The sequence below is a fragment of the Lissotriton helveticus genome, chromosome 4_1 (genome assembly GCF_964261635.1).
Source record: "Lissotriton helveticus chromosome 4_1, aLisHel1.1, whole genome shotgun sequence".
Lineage (NCBI taxonomy): Eukaryota > Metazoa > Chordata > Amphibia > Caudata > Salamandridae > Lissotriton > Lissotriton helveticus.
Genome location: NC_136063.1, coordinates 799,848,980 through 799,865,164, shown reverse-complemented (window position 1 = coordinate 799,865,164; position 16,185 = coordinate 799,848,980). Strand labels below are relative to the sequence as shown.

The window sequence follows — 16,185 nt, the reverse complement described above, 5'->3', positions numbered from 1 at the left end:
GCACGGGTCGGCTTGCCAGCCCATCCCGTGGCCGCTGTAGCGCGATGCCACACCTGTACTGCTGTTTTAGTGGGGCCCGTAAGAGATCCGCCGGCGGATTTCGCGTACAAAGCCATGTTGTAATCTCCACTGGGTAGCAGCTATTTATCCATCTCAAAAGCCGGGTTCGGCTAGTGAGCGTAAGTACCGTGGTTAATGGCCCCCAGCTGAGAGGCCCAGTAGTAGCGACGGATGTCCGGGAGCGCGATGCCCCCATCATACCAGGGGAGCGTCAGTTACGAGAACGGCCCCCCCATATCAATTGTCGCTGTAGACTTTCAATCTCCCGAAAGTAACCGGCTGGTACAATGTCAAGTGTGTTCTGAAGCGCATAAAGAAATCGGGGGAGCGACATCATCTTAAACAGCGCCGCTCGTCCCAGAGGAGAGAGAGGGAGTCTACCCCACGCAATCACATCAGCACGGAGGCACTGGAGAGGGAGCAGCAAATTGCGTTCATAACGAAGCACGGGGTCCAAGGTGATAAAGATTCCCAGGTACTTGAATCCCTCCAGCATCACCGAGATAGGACAGCCACGGGGCAGGAGAGGAGTCTCGCCGGAGAGGACATAGATACAAGACTTCGACCAGTTGATGACAAGACCGGAGTTTTTACGGAAAGAAGTCAAAACGTCAAAGGACGATCAACGACTTCCGAGGCGACGTAAGGTACAAGAGTATATCGTCTGCATACAGGGATATACGATCTTCAAACTCCGAAGTCCACCTAATGCCTTTCAAAGATGGCTCCCACCTCAGCCAGGCCGCAAGCGGCTCCAAAGCAAGGGCAAACAAGAGTGGGGACAAGGGGCAGCCCTGGCGCGTTCCTCTACCGAGAGCAAAGGAGGTCGAAACACGCCCGTTCACCACCACTTGGGCTAAAGGGTCAGTGTAGAGCAATTTCACCCAGTTAATAAAAGTGGGTCCGAAACCGAATTTAGAAAGAACCGCCCAAAGATATGGCCACTCCTGCGTATCAAACGCCATGGTGGCGTCCAAAGACGCCAAGATGGCCGGTTCACGCAAGGTCTCCGCTCGCGCAAGGACTCCATGCAGGCGCCGGAGGTTAAGTGCCGTGTTACGGTGTGGTATAAATCCTGACTGGTCCGGGTGGACCAGGTCGCCTGACAGATACCAAACGATTGGCGAGCACTTTGGCCAGGATCTTCGGTTCAGCATTAATCAGAGATATGGGCCTGAAGGACTCACAGCGGTCACGTGGCTTACCTTCCTTATGAATAACCACTACGGAAGCCAATCTCTGGTCAGGAGGAAGGGAACCCGTCTCCAGTGATTCCAAAAATATCGACCTTAGATGCGGTGCTATCACATCCGGACGGAGCTTGTAAAGCTCAATGGGGAGCCCATTAGGGCCCAAAGCCTTTCCAGAGCGAACCGAGCGGATGGCAGTCGCGATTTTATCGACCGTAGGCGGAGCCTCCAGAAGATCCCTTTCAGGGTCGGACAAGCATGGCAGCGAAATATCGCGTAGAAGCCGGTGGGAGTCATGTTCAGGTCTATCGGACACATGGGAGTACACTACCCGAAAATAATCAGCGAAACAATCAACAATAGCAGCAGGGTCAGTGATACTCACGTCATTCACATCAACAATAACAGGGACAACTCGACTCGCACTTTCCCTCCTATCCAACCAAGCAAGCAATTTCCCAGCCTTATCCCCCACATCATACAAACGTCCCTGCTGTTCCCGACCCATCTCTTTCGCAGCGTCAGTCACCAGCGCTCTATATTAAAGTTGTTTCAGACCCAAAAGGTGCAGCCTCTCCGGGGAGACCTCGGACTCCAACTCCCCCTCAAGAACAGTGATTTCATTTTCAAGACGTACCACCTCCTCCCGCCTACATCTCTTAACGTTGCCAATCAAGGAGAGGGCCTGGCCCCGAATAACAGTTTTGTACGCTTCCCACAATGAGACCGAGGAGGACACAGAACCCACATTTTTGGCAAAGTATTGGTCAATCGCTTTAATTAGTTCCATTCTGACCTCGGGATCACGGAGATACCATGGGTTTATCGGGGCCACCCTACCCTCCGACCCCAAGTGCGCGTCCACAACCAACCATAGTGGGGAATGATCCGAAATGCCCCTAGCAAGATGTTTCACCTCTCTTATGAGAGTTGCCTGGGAGGAGGGCATCAACACGTAGTCCAGTCTCGAAAGACTGCCATGGGCCCTAGAGTGGAAGGTATATTGCAATTGCCCAGGGTGAAGCAGGCGCCAACAGTCGGCAAGCCCCAGAGCCTCCAGGAAGTCCCCCAACCAGGATTGAGACTTCGCGATTTCACGGGGAGGGTAACGATCAAACATCCCAGATACTACAGAGTTCAAATCCCCTCCCACCACAAGCAGACCCTCGGGGACTCCCAAGAGCACTCTTCCCAGGTCAGCAAAGGTAGTAGTCTGGAGGCCTGGCGGTACATAAACGGAGAGTAGGGTAACAACCCTCCCCTCCCAGCGCCCCACAATGGCGGCGTATCGTCCCTTATCATCCAGGATAATATCGTCAACGGCAAGAGGGAGGGAGTTCCGAACCAGAATGCCCACCCCCCTGGAGCCAGAAGTGAAACCTGAGTGCGCTATGAGACGATAGCCACGCCTATTCATTGCGTGGCACGTATTACCAAGCAAGTGCGTCTGCTGAAGCAAAACCACATCAGGGGACAGACGTCGCAGCAGTTGCAAAACTACATCCCGCTTGATCCTGTCTCCCAACCCATTAACGTTCCAACACAGTAATCTTAATCCCCTACCCCATCCCAGAGGCCACCCCCATCCCCCCCACACCAGACGCGACACTGTAAAACTGAAGATCATCGATACTATGCCTTGATAAAAACAAAGAAACAGAAACCGCAACCCCCCAAGACATCATACCCCCCACCCCGCACCCCTGCGTAAGACTCAAAAGCCACCCCAACTTGCAGTGTGCCTGTCGCCCTAACATATAACTATTCTACGAAAAGAACCCCAGAGGAGGAAGACTCACCCAACCCCCACCCACACCCCAATCAGACAACACGTTAGCAAGCAATAGTGGCATAGCACCGAATCACAGCCGAAAGTCATTACGTTGGTCCGGGAGCTGATTTCACCCCCTATTCCTGCTCCACCGGGCCGCCCTCTGCTCCACCGGAGTGTCCAGAATGATCAGATTGGTCCCGTCCCGGGGGCAGCGTGTCCAGCCAGTCACTAGCCACCCCGGGATGATCAAAGAAAAATGTTCGGTCATTGTAAACCACACGTGGCCGGGAAAAGCATAGCATATTTCATGTCTCTGTCCCTCAGTCTCTTTTTCACCCCCTGGAATCCAAGTCGCTGCTTCTGAACCTGCTGGGTGAAGTCCGGGTAGAAACTGACTGTGGTGTTCTCATAAGTCGTAGGACCCGATATGCGTGAGGCTTGCAGGATCACATCCCTGTCCCGAAAGTTAAAGATCCGAGCAATGATGGGACGCGGAGTAGCTCCCAGCTTAGGCGGGCCACCCGGGATCCTGTGTGCACGTTCTACTGCAAAAAACTTGCTGAGACCCTTGGGCGCTAAATGATTCAGGACCAAGTCCTCCACCAGCAGGTCCACCGATGATGGTTCCATCGTCTCCGGGACACCAACCAGACGGACGTTGTTTCGTCGAGCCCGGCCCTCAAAATCGTCCAAGCGTCGAGTGAGGTAGTCACGGGCGGATCGCAGGTTACCGACCTCTGCCTGTAAGTCGGAGACGTCGGTAACAAGACTAGATGTTTTTAGATCGAGGGATTTGACCTTCTCATTAGTCTTCGCAAGATCAGCCCTGATCAGGGTAACATCAATTGCGACCGTGTCCAACTTGTGGGTCAGGGCTTCATACTGTTGACCCAGTGTTGCCTTCATCCCGGCAATGGCGCCCATGACGTCCCTCAACGACAGCTCTTCACCCATCGGGGAGTCTTCTCCAAAATTGAGTCGAGCCACCCGGAGAGCCCTTAGCGAGGGTATATCTGTCCATAACGTTAGATTGCACAGGACCCCCTCGAGTTGCCGGTCTGGTCTTGCGTTTTTCTCCCTCAGGCTTGGTGACCATCTTAGGTCGTGCGTCCCGGAGGATATTCTGAGACCTAGTAAGAATGGCTACACTCGATGCGCCCGCAGCAATTTTGAGAATAAGACGAGGATCAACCACCAGGTAAGGAGTAGTGAAAGTCCGGATCACCAGTCGATGATGCGTGGTTAAACAGGAAGCAAGAAACCAGGGCGATCAAGGCAAAGTCGAAGCATGAGAATCAAAACTTGAAAGTAGAAGACCGGTCAAGGGAGATTCGCATGAGCCGTTGTTATTCAATTACTGTCCGGCTGGCAGAGAAACCAAGCCCGGGGCAGTGCCATGGAGCAGGCCGGCAATGTTCAAAAGTCCACATCTTCGGCTCCCGGGGTTCAAATCGAAGTCTGAAAACAGATAGACGATCAGCGGGGCCGTGCCAATAAGAACCCGTCCTCTAAGTCAGGGTAGGGTACAGGATAATCGGTGGAGGTGGCGAAGGTCCGGGAGCTCTAAGCTCACGCGACCATCTTGGGTGCGCGCTAAGCTCCTCCTCCCCATAGTCCTGTTTTTGAGAGCAACGCCATCACTTTTTATGTAGCCAGCGCAAATGCACATTACATTAAATGCCTGTCTCTTTTGAGTAAATCATTGCATCACCACGAGAGGGGAATTAAGAAAGGCACCAAAAATATATATAATTGGTGCTTTTCATCGGTGTCTTGCTTAGTAGATAACATGCATTTCTAAACCAAGGTGAGGGGAAAGGTTCTAACAGAAATACGGAAACCAGTTTCAAAAATGGAAACTGGGTCGTATTTAAAAAGTATTACCGATAGTTATTTAGCAAAGATGTCAGAATCAACTTACTTAAAATTAGAAGATACTGCAGGGCTTAGATAACTCTGATATATGATTTGAAGGTATTGAATTCTCAGTACCTAAGATTCTGAAAGGCACACAGTTACATTATTTTAGGATGGCGTTTAGATAAATGTCGCACATATTTAGGCACCTACAGTAGCTCTTATGTTGTCTGTTAAACTTACTTGAAAGACTATTCTATAGTGATAATCCTTTCTTGTGGTATCGTCGGAATACACGATAAATCAAAATTAATAGGGTCTTAGATAATGACCTTGTGGTTTCTTTAGAGAAAATAGAGTAAATTATTACATTTTACATTTATAGTAAAAAAGGTTGGAATTCGTTATTCAACCCTGAATGGCATTTAAAGTTCCTATTTTTTTTAATTCGCACATTTGAATACTATGACTATGGGGAATTGTCTACTGAAAACCACCTTCCAAACGGATAAGAGCAAACATTCGGCTAGTTAAAGACCCTATATGTAGCTAGCGTTATACTAAAAGATCAAAATATATATTGTTTTAGCTGCCGTATATGTTTGTGAAACTAACCCGATGACCGCCCGGGTAGCTAGAAATATTTTATTGTGAGCTGTTGTTAGCTATTGGTATACATAAAAAAGGCAAACAAACCCGTCTATTCTACAATTCTCCTTTTTACGTAAACCTCAAAGTGTCTGGATTAATTTACCTTTAAATGTATATGTAAACATGCATCTCGGAACCACAGCGGATAATTTGGATGATTTGGTTACATCACATCGTGATGTGCCTGAGGTAAAGTTGATAGTTGCAATAAAAAGGCCGGTACCGATGGATAATTCGGTCACCACGCAAGCCAAGATAATGTTGCTTTAACGACAATGTAAAGAGAAAAAACAAAAAGCCTCGGTTACTAATAATAAGTAGCTAGAGCTAATATGAAGCAATATGTGAGGAACGATTAAGATTTATGCAGCGAGCAGCTTAAAATACCTGTATTCTAATATGTATTCCCGAGTAGCTCCGATCGGCAAACTCCCAGCGTCTGATGTCACATACGGAAGTGGTTCATTAACCGACTCCCGGTCACATCGGTTATATATAGTCTGCTTTCTCTATCTATTGGCTGACTGCATACTGATCCAATAAAGGTGTCACATACGGCAGTCAATTACGGAAGTAGTTCATTTATCTGCTTCTGGGCTAGGGCAGCCACATTAGAGAGTTGGAGGTCAGAGGCTTGTTCTCTGTATGAGTCCCGGATGCATATCCTCCTTCTGCAGCAGAGAGCCATTCACATAGCTTCAAAGCCTTCCTTTCATCATAGGGGCAGGGGGGTTCAGGTGCTCTCGGACAACACCACCGCCATGTGGTACTGCAACAAACAGGGCGGGGTGGTCACAGACCTTGTGCCAGGAGGCCCTGCTCCTCTTGAAGTGGTTGGAGCTCTACGGAATTTTCCTGGTAGTAAACCACCTGGAAGGATCATTGAATGCCAAGCAGGCAGACCAGGCCATTGGCGCATCACAGATCCAGAGTGACAGTTACACCAGAAGGTGGTGCAAGGTCTGTTCCAGGAATGGGAAGGACCTTGGCTTGATCATTTTGTCACTGCTGAGAATGCACAATTTCAACATTTCTACACGTTGGAGTTTCCAAGGCGTCTCTCACTCAGAGATGTCCACCTCGACTGGAACTCTGGACTACTGTGTGCCCTTCCACTGAAAACACTTCTGCCCTGAGTTCTCAAGAAGATCAGGATCGACTGGACCCAAATCATCCTAATGGCCTCAAATTGGGGCACAAAGAGTATGGTATCCAGAGCTCCTGGTCTTGGGCATCTGACCTCTGATCAGCATACCCTCTCGAGGACCTACTGTCGCAGCAACAAGGCAGGGTTCTGCACCCAGGCCTTCGCAATCTCCACCTCCATTCATAGAGATTGATCTGTGACAGCTGAAAACCTTCAACCTTCCTCCAGCCAGGTGTCCCTTGATTAAAACTATACACATGCCATTGCGACAAATTTGTGGCTTGTGCTGTTGTCATCAGATTGACCCTCTTCAGGCTGAGCTCTTGGATGTGTTATTGTTTCTTTTTTACTTTACTCCTGCAAGGCTTTGCCCTGGGCACAATTAAAGGGTACCTTTTGGCCCTTTCTGCAGTTACGGGATCATCCCTCTTTAATCAAATGCCCTGTAGTTATGTGGTTTTTGAAAGGGTTACAACACGTGTTTCCTCTTTCTTCCTCTGTCATGACTCCATGGGACTTTAACTTAGTCCTTACCTTTTTAAGTGCTTTTCATTTGAGTCACTTCACAGCTGTTTCTTGTGGCTTCTCATTCTCAAGACGGTCTTCCTCGTCACCATAACATTGGCGCGGCGTGTGATTCAGCATCCAGCTTTGTGTCCACAAACCATACACCACAATCTTCCCAGACAAACTGGTTCTGCGGACTGGGGTATCCTTTGTGCCAAAAGTTGTGACGTTTTTCCACATTGGTCAAACTATCACCTTGCCTGCTTTCTATGCTCCTTCTCCACCCCCCTAAGTAGGATGGGAGACTCCATTGCTTGGACCGCAGGATCATGCTGAGCTTCAACATAGATTGTACTAAAGACCACTGGATGGACAATCAACTCTGTGCGATTCTCTGGAGCGAAGCAAGGCAGTGCAGGAGAAAATTCTCTCCCCCTGGATCATTCTCTGCATTATCTGCTACGCACTGGCTTAAATGTAACTTCCGGAAGGGTTGTGTGCACATTCTATCAGTGCTAAAGCTGCTTCCACTGCACTGACGTGTGAAGTCCATTTCGTAGACATTTGCCAGGTGGCTACCTGGGCTTCTCTCCTTACATTCAGGAAACACTATTGCGTGGATAGACTAGTTTGCCAAGAGGGCAACTTTGCCCTCACACTCCTTCTGGACTTTCTGGCTTGAGTCCATCCACAGATCCATCTACTAATTGGTACTGCTTTGGTATCTTTTGAAAAGGTGAGAAATCTACGACTAGAAGTCCCGATCAGAAGAACAAGTCACTTACCTTCGGTACCACTGTAAGAAAGTGGCTCTATATATACTGGCCACGCGGCAGTGGGAGCTGAGCTCCTGGTCACTTACTCGGGACAAGTGGGGAAGTAGAGTAGGTTAGTAGGTGCACTTCCAGCGGCTGGTTGCAGGGTGCTTTTGAGCCGTCGGAAGCTCAATGTTATCCAATGGGAAAGTTACATAGTGAACAAAGGCTGCAGGCTCGGGGACGGAGATTCTTCAGGTGAGACCACCACTTCGAGAGGTAAGTTGGGATCTTGGAGAAGAGGTAAGTACCCCAAAGGAGGGCACAGGGGGCTGTGGGGCGCCGGGTGCAGGGGTGTCTTTGGGTGTCGGGAAATCTTACCCTTGGCTGGTCGCGGTTGGAGGGGTCCCTGGTACTGAGGCTGCAGGCGTCGTCGAGGAGAGTCTTTGGGCACTGGACTTCGGATCCCAGTCGCCGAGGTGACGTCCTCGTGGCTTGGATCATTCGGGCATGGGCCGGGCTCGGCGGGTGCAGAGTGGGATGGATTTGCGGTTCCTGGCTGGCACCAGGGGTATGGTTGTTGGAGCAGAGCCTCTGCTCATGGGAGTCCCAGTCTTCGAGAGGGTCAAGGCAGGCCGGTCTTCCGGGTTTTCCAATGTTGCTGTCCGCAGTAGTCGCAGGGATTTAGCAGGGCAGGTTCCAGGGTCGACAGGCTGGTAGGGCTGGGGCCAAGTCAGTTGGTGTCGTCCAGTTGTTAGCAGCTGCAAGGCGGGTCTTCTTGTTTTCTTATCGGGAAGGTTCAGGGTGCCCCTAAATATTAAGTTTAGGGGCGTTACAGGTAAGGCATGGGTAGGGACCAATAGGTCCCTGTCCTGGGTTGGGTACACCCCTTATCTGCTACTCTCCTGTGGGAGGGTGGCAGGAGGCCAGCTGTGATTGGGCAGGGCTCCCCATCTTCAAGATGGCCGGAGACCGGTGTCATGCTTCACCTCGCCTCTCCCACCTGAGGGGTGGGGTTTGCACAGGCTGGCACACCCCCCTTCCTGACGTAGGGTTTCCCAACAATCTTCCCGCCAGACTGGGGGTCAGAACTGGTGGGGGCGAGTTGCTGAGTACAGCAAGTGGTCTGGAGAAGCTCACAAAGGCGGCAGGCCTTTGAAGCTTCCCCCTGCCCATCCTGGGGCAGGAGACCTAGCACCTCGCCCAGGATGTGCATTGTTGCAAGCCCAGGACAGCGGGGGGGCTCTCCACCCAGGGGTCCAGCAACATGTCTGCTGTGTGGCAGCCTAGGCAGCATCTCAGACCAGACGTGGATTGTAGGTTAGGTTTTCAGGGGGCATCTCTAAGGCATCTCTGGTGCATTTTACATTAAATCCCCCACTAGCATCAGTGCGGGTTTAATGTGCTGAAAGGTTTGATGTCAAACTTGTCAGTCTTCAGTGTAGCCATTATGGTGCTGTGGAGTTCGTAATGACAACCTCCCAGCACCATATACTCTTAATGGCATCACTGCACTTACAGTGCCCAGGAATGGTCCTGGGTACTGTAGGGGCACAGGGCTCATGCACCTGTGCCCACACCACTGGCATAGGGCACCCAGCTATAGGGGTGGCTGATGTATGCCAGGGCAGTGGGTTTTGTGTGCATGGCACACAGGGATGTGTGCCATATTGACTCTTTGTTTAGTTCTGCACTTAGACACTCAGCCTGCAAAGGCAGTGTGTGGGTGTCAGGGTACAGGGCCCCTAAGGGTGGTACAATAAGTGCTGCAGCCCTTAGGGGTCTTCTCTGGTCACCATGCCCTGGGTACCTAGGGTACCATTTACTAGGGGCTGACAGGTGGCCAGAGATGCCAATTGGGTTTTAGTTTCAACACAGTTTTAGGGAAGGACCACAGGCCCTGGGCACCTGGTTGGCAGGAGCCCACGGCACACTCAGTCAAAGCACATCAGCAGTTCACCAACAAGTGGGGGCATACCAATGCAAGAAAGATGGCACTTTCTCACAACCGCTCTTTCTGGTAGAGACTCTATCAAGCCACATATACCTCAACAAACCTCATATCCTCCCTATTCTATGATTGGACTCTATACATTATTAAGATCCCATGGCTAGGAATATGCACACTAGTCTGTCAATTTGCTTTTAGGGCTCAGCATCTGAAAGCACAGTCAGTCCTAAAAGCAACTGACGTCGGCGTGCTGGAGTGGCACCTATATATATTCTCGGTGCCCCATTTCTGGAGCATAATGGCATCCGTGGAGCCGTACTACACCACCTAGCAGCGCACAGAGGTGCTCCTGAAAAGTTCTCGGATCCAGTCTGATGCCTAGGGAACATTCAAAAGGTAAGGAATCTGTGGCTATGGAGTCTCGGCCAGAAAGAGCTTTACCAAAGGTAAGTATAATTATTCATTGTGTTTACATCTGAAAACTCTACTCGTAAGAAAGTAGGAAATAATTTTGCTGTTGTATGCGGATTTTTATTCTATTGTGCAGGTAGTAAAAACCAGCACACTAACTACTGGACTGTCCTAAAGTACTAAAAGATACCCTTTCCTTTCACCAACTGGGAAGAATCTATGATTGGTCTGTGGTACCCACAAAATTAATTTCCTAGAAGGAGCAGCGAGATAATCCTAGAGTTCAGAAACTGATCACTTCCTAAAGAAATTGACTTTCATGCTCACTTGCAGCTGAGTTGTGATGAAATACTGAGAACACTCCTTCAAGTCTCTAAGTTGGATGCTACAAATCTTGAGAATGCGAATGAAAGAAAGAAGCGGTGTTCATGAGAATGAATGCTTTCATGTAATCAATTGAAACACAGGATAGAAATTCTATAGTGTGCATACTGTAAAGTGACGTATATCAAGTTTACTCTTTTAATCAAACCATCTTCTTGAGCCCTTATCTTAATATACTGAGGCATAGTATCCTATTTAAAACAATGAAAATTCTCAATGTACAAAACATCAGAAAAATTAAGTACAGTTTATAATATGATCACTTTCAAATGTGTAAAACGCTAGCCATTATCCTGAAGACAGTAATGAATGAAAGAACTAGATCTGGAAGAGAATTCAAAATGGGAATATCACGTTATAGCTGGCGGCTACCATCCAACAAGGAACTGATCGAGCTAGAATAATTTGTTGTATCAAATCAGTTTTTCTAAATTGTAGTGCAATATTCTCATGTGGTTTATTCACTTTAATTTGTTGAGTAAGGAAGTGCCCTTTTTGTATGGTCCTCCACCAATGTTTTTGAACTGATGCTGCTGTTTTTTTTTTACTCTGAGCGTGCTCTGAAGCCAACTAACCAGACCTCAGTGCCTGTGCCCTTACTCTTAAACTCATACTGCAAATTGGCTTCTACACAGTTGGCTGAGCTTGCTTACCTGTAAGTCCATAGTAAATGGTACCCAGGGAATTTAAGTTAGTGGGTCCTCCCTGGGATTGCTGCACTGGGTGGGACACCAGTAAAATAAGACTCCTAGCCTGCCATTTGCTAGCTGGAAGAGCATTTTAACTGCTGGAATGACTTTACCATTTAAAGCAATGGCAAAGCCTGACTTTCCCAGGTATCTGTGTAAGTCACTTCTATGGCTGGCCGAGCATGTCCTAGGACAGGGTGCAACATATCGCGAAGGCAGAATATTTATTTTACATGTTCTGATAGTAAAATCGGTAAACTGTTATTTTTACTATTGAAAAGATTGCCACCCAATTGGCAAGTGCAGAGTTAAACGCTGACCCCTCAGCTGTGCTAACTCTAGAATAGTGTGACCAAATTGGGTCATCCAAGGTATCAAACAACTCATTACATTAAGCCAGACTTGAGTCTCTTGCTGAAATTAGTGTAACAAGTTGTGCTCATACTGGTTACAGATGGGATCATGTAGACAAGACCGGTTTCTGCCCTCTTGGGTTGACTTACTGGTGACTCCCAGGAAAGGATACAATAGGGGTGTGCTTAGGGACGGAAGTGTCACCTCCCTACTGCAGGAAGCCACACAGGTGTTAGCCAAAAGCCGAGCTTCAACGGAGAAGCCGCCTTTGATAGGCAAATGGATAACACTTTGGAGGGGGGTTGTTCCATTGTTCAGACAGGCTGGCACTTGGAACAGGAGCGGTGAAACTCGCTTTCCAGGGGCATGTAGCCCTCTTAATAGCCACACCTCTGGGTTGGGCTAGGGAGCTCCATATGCTGGGAGTGGGGTCCTGCCATATTAAAAGTGAGCAGAATGGTGCCCCCTGGGATGCCCCGTTGCCACACTTTGCAGGAAATGGTCATCAGGGGAGGGAACCTGGTAGCCAGTTGGTTACCAACTACATCCTTCCTCGAGGGAATTTTCTGAGCATAGGTAGGGCATGCCTCGCCCCCCCCCCCCCCCAAACTCGGACTGGAAGAGGACCAAAGTGGAATTGCCCTCCCCTACACAGTGGAAGCAGCAAAGAGGCTGCATCGGCGTGGACTGCGCCTGGTGGCTAGCAAATGGAGAGGGAACATGCCTGTTGTGTCCTGCTTGAGGAGAAGTCATCTCCAGAGCCCAGCCAAAGCCAAGAGACACCAAGGGTCAGTGAGCTAGCCTCCTGTTCACAGCACAGGGACTCACCAGCTGAGAAGCCTGCTGGGGTAAGTTGGTAGCCCAAAGTCTTCAACCTGTTTCTAACCTCTGCTGTGCAGCATCAAGAATCAGGACCAGATTCTCAAAGTTGCACCCAAGTTTGCTGAACCCGGTAGTATTGTTGGAGTGCATCCGGGAGCCCCAGAGGCAGAGTTACCAATCCAGCAAGGATTGGTCCGTGACCACAATACTGGACAACCAGTAGTCCAGTGGCAACTGAACTTCTGCCAGCACTAAGAGGACTTAGTGGGACTTTGACCCTGTGCCCAGGAGCCCCTCACCCCATTCGTGGACTGAGGGGGGAGTAGTCACTGCAAAACCTCCCATCTACTGCATTGCATCCACATCATCCTTCGAGTATCTTCAGCATTCTTCATCCCTTGCATCAGGACCACTTCCATAGGAAAGTCCTGCAAAGGATAAAAGTGCCTGGAACTGACAGAAGACTGCTTCACCTGCTGAGGTAACTGTTTCTGAGGACCTTGCTGGTCCCCCTGACTGACTCCCTACTGGAATTGGTCGCCTAAAGTGACTCTAGATGACCACATTCCAACTGGCCAAAATGTTTTGGCGAAAAAGCTTCTAAGTGTCAAATTTGTTGAATTTGGCAATGCTTGTTAGCGGTTGAGTGAAATAACCTGATTTACTATACCGGTTAAATTCTATTTCTCCTGAACTTTTCTGTGGATCTTTTTCATTGTGGTGTCTAAAAAAGGGAAACATCCTTTACATCGCAACTTTTACCACGCAGTGCCTTTACGACGCAACTTTTACAACGCAAACCATTACAACGCATTGCGCTGGGGGGCGCTCTAGGATAGGGAATAGGTTTAATTTACTATCCAACACCTTCCCTACTATCCACGGGGACTGGAGTTGGAATAGTAAATTAAGCTATTCACTATCCAGCGCCCCAAAGCACTATGCGCTGTAAAGGCATGCGTTGTAAAAACAGCGTTGTAAAGGCATGCGTGGTAAAAGCATGCGTTGTAATGTCATACATCCTCTAAAAATACATAAAAGTACAGTCTATTTTTATAAAGTGCTGTCAGAATTCTTAGGCGTCTTAATTTCTTCTTAAATTGATTTGGTGCTGTGTAAATGCTTATTAATTGTTCCTTTGTGTAAGCTTTGCTGCTCAAAGCCACAGCCACCCAGAATTGAGCTGAATGTTTGACATACGAAATATTAGGGTCCTAAATGGGTCTGTAAGTGTATTACACGGTGAGGTCACACAACCACACCATATAATGCACCCCATTTCTTCACAATGTGCATAAGCTGGACAGCTGAAATATATCAAACCTAAGCGAATGTGAAAAATGGATTTCCGATAGGTCTTGTATAACCTGCAATATTTCAACTTAAAGAGTGGTAACATGCACTTTTCTTCCTCAGTTACAAAAAAAGAACCATTTAACAGCAATGTGGTTCAGATCAGGTGTGTTTGAACTAAAAGTTAGTATCTCCCATAGTGGTTTCTTGACTGCATGATTATTATATATTGAAATAATGTGTTTCTTGTTGGCTACAAGCTTCCAAAAACGACTGCAATTGTAATAAATTGGTTGTACAATTTTTGACTCTGAACTGTAATATATCTCTGCAGTTTGCAACCAATCTACTTTTCTAATTTTCCTTTGTCAATGTTCTAGGTGTTTTTATAGCTTCTAGACTCTAATTGTATATACTGGCATGAATTCAAGTTCACTATTTACTCTTGCCATTTGTGAAAGTCATAACTTACCAGTGGACTGTCGCAAGAATACCCACTAGTTTAAGTTTCCGCATGATTAGACACAACTTTTCAACACATTGTAATGGGTGTGGCATAGCACTGTTAGAGAACTAAACTTCTGTATAAATATCTATTTTATTTGGTTTATGATTGATTTCCTTATTTCCTTAGCTCTATTCCAATAGATTACAACCTGTACCGAAAATTCTGGTCACTCCAAGATTTTTTCAGAAATCCTGTGCAGTGTTACGACAAAAACTCTTGGAAAGTGTTCCTCAAGGTAAGCGCGCATTGCATAACAGAATGGTATTTAAATGTATTTCTGTTTTAGGTTAAGATGATGGAAGTTAGATAGTTGTGTGCACCTCTGCTTCTGCAGTCAAGCCAGTTAGGCTCTGCACTCCCTCTTCGTTTGCTATCGCTTGTCCATGATTAGCCTCCGGTTTGGACTGAATTATAGATTCCCATCCTGTGAAATCCTTCTTGGCTGTTTGTTTCCAGCGGTGCACTTTCCCCGGGTCGAAACGCCGTCGACGCACTTTGGAAATGAACCAAATAATCCAGTGTCTTTGATTGAAATAGTCACTTTGACAATTGTATAAATTGTTCTCTTGGTCGTTTACCTTCCCCTTTTCCTTGTGAATACCCCTTGTAGAAACCTTGTATAAATTTCACCTTATGTCACTTCTGTTTAGGTTCTCACACTACACTTGGGACACCCTTGCACTTCTTTGACAAATACTATGTGTATAAACTATATGATTGATTGATTTTCTGTCGCTGACAATAATACTAAAAGAAACGTTTAATGAATCCAACTCTGCTGTCTTGAGCTCTGTTTTTCCCTCTGACACCCCTCCTTAATCCCTCAAATGTGTGATCGCTATTATGCTAGGTACTAATTCATAATTGTACATTGAATGCACCACTGGAACCGCTGTTTCCTATATAAAGTAGCACAGTAGCAGGCAGGGTCACAGCAAGCTGAGCAGTGGATATCGATGTCCTCGTCATCCCTGGACCTACTAATTAGAGGCAGCACTAGCAGTGACACGATCTGCTGTGCTTGAGCAGCCACCTGTTCCGCAATAAACCCAGTGGTAACGCACTGATTAATATACGCAAAAAAAAAAACTTTAATTTGATGCACATTTTATTCTTGCACTCGGTATAGGTAGGAAAGTCAAATCCATGTAATCTTCCTCTTCTTTAGGAATGACAACAAGAAAAAGTGGAGTTCACAATAGCAGGGAATGTGTACAGGCTGGAGACAGGGGTGCCAGCAGCAGTATTCTAGATCAGAGAGAGAGCAAGGAGAAAGAGGAGAAAGAAACAACAAGAGAGGAGAGAGATAAAAAAGAGCGAAGTAGAAGAAAAGGAGGAGAGCAAATCGGAGACCAAGAGAAAGCAGACATGATGTACAGAAGAGAGCAATAAGAAAATATAGAATGTAAGGATGTAGAGGACAGGACAGATAGAAAAAGCGGAGAAATTATAAAACTGAGACACAGCTAATCACTGCTAGTAGAGCCAAGATCGAAAGGAGAGAGAGCAGAACATGGATAACAGTGAAGAGTAAAAAGGGCAGGGGTAGAATGAATAAAGGGCAAATCAGACATACAGGAAATAAGGTAAAGCACCAGGTGTGACAAAGACGATAAAAAACGATTGGAAAGGTGAGAGGATAGACTCTTAGAGCAAAGACTTCGAGAACTGACAACAAAGCAAGGTTAGAAGATGAGACTGAGGCAGTGCAGTGCGAGTGTTGTAAGTGGGGCTCACCGGAGGTAGAAGTGGGCTGTGGCCTCCTTGGCAACATTTTCGGCACCAGCACCTCTTCTTTTTAAATTTTTTTTTGTTACAAATTAAGCACTGAA

The 16,185-nt window shown here is 47.5% G+C and overlaps 1 protein-coding gene across 2 annotated transcripts in view; it reads left to right on the top strand.

Annotated features, from left to right (window-relative positions):
- THOC1 (THO complex subunit 1) overlaps positions 1-16,185 on the top strand; it is a 334,223-nt gene that overhangs the window by 133,908 nt on the left and 184,130 nt on the right. For both annotated transcript variants that reach the window (XM_078687449.1, XM_078687448.1), the window contains exon 10: positions 14,480-14,588. In XM_078687449.1, coding sequence (XP_078543575.1) covers positions 14,480-14,588 — 109 coding nt within the window. The remainder of the gene's footprint in view (positions 1-14,479; positions 14,589-16,185) is intronic.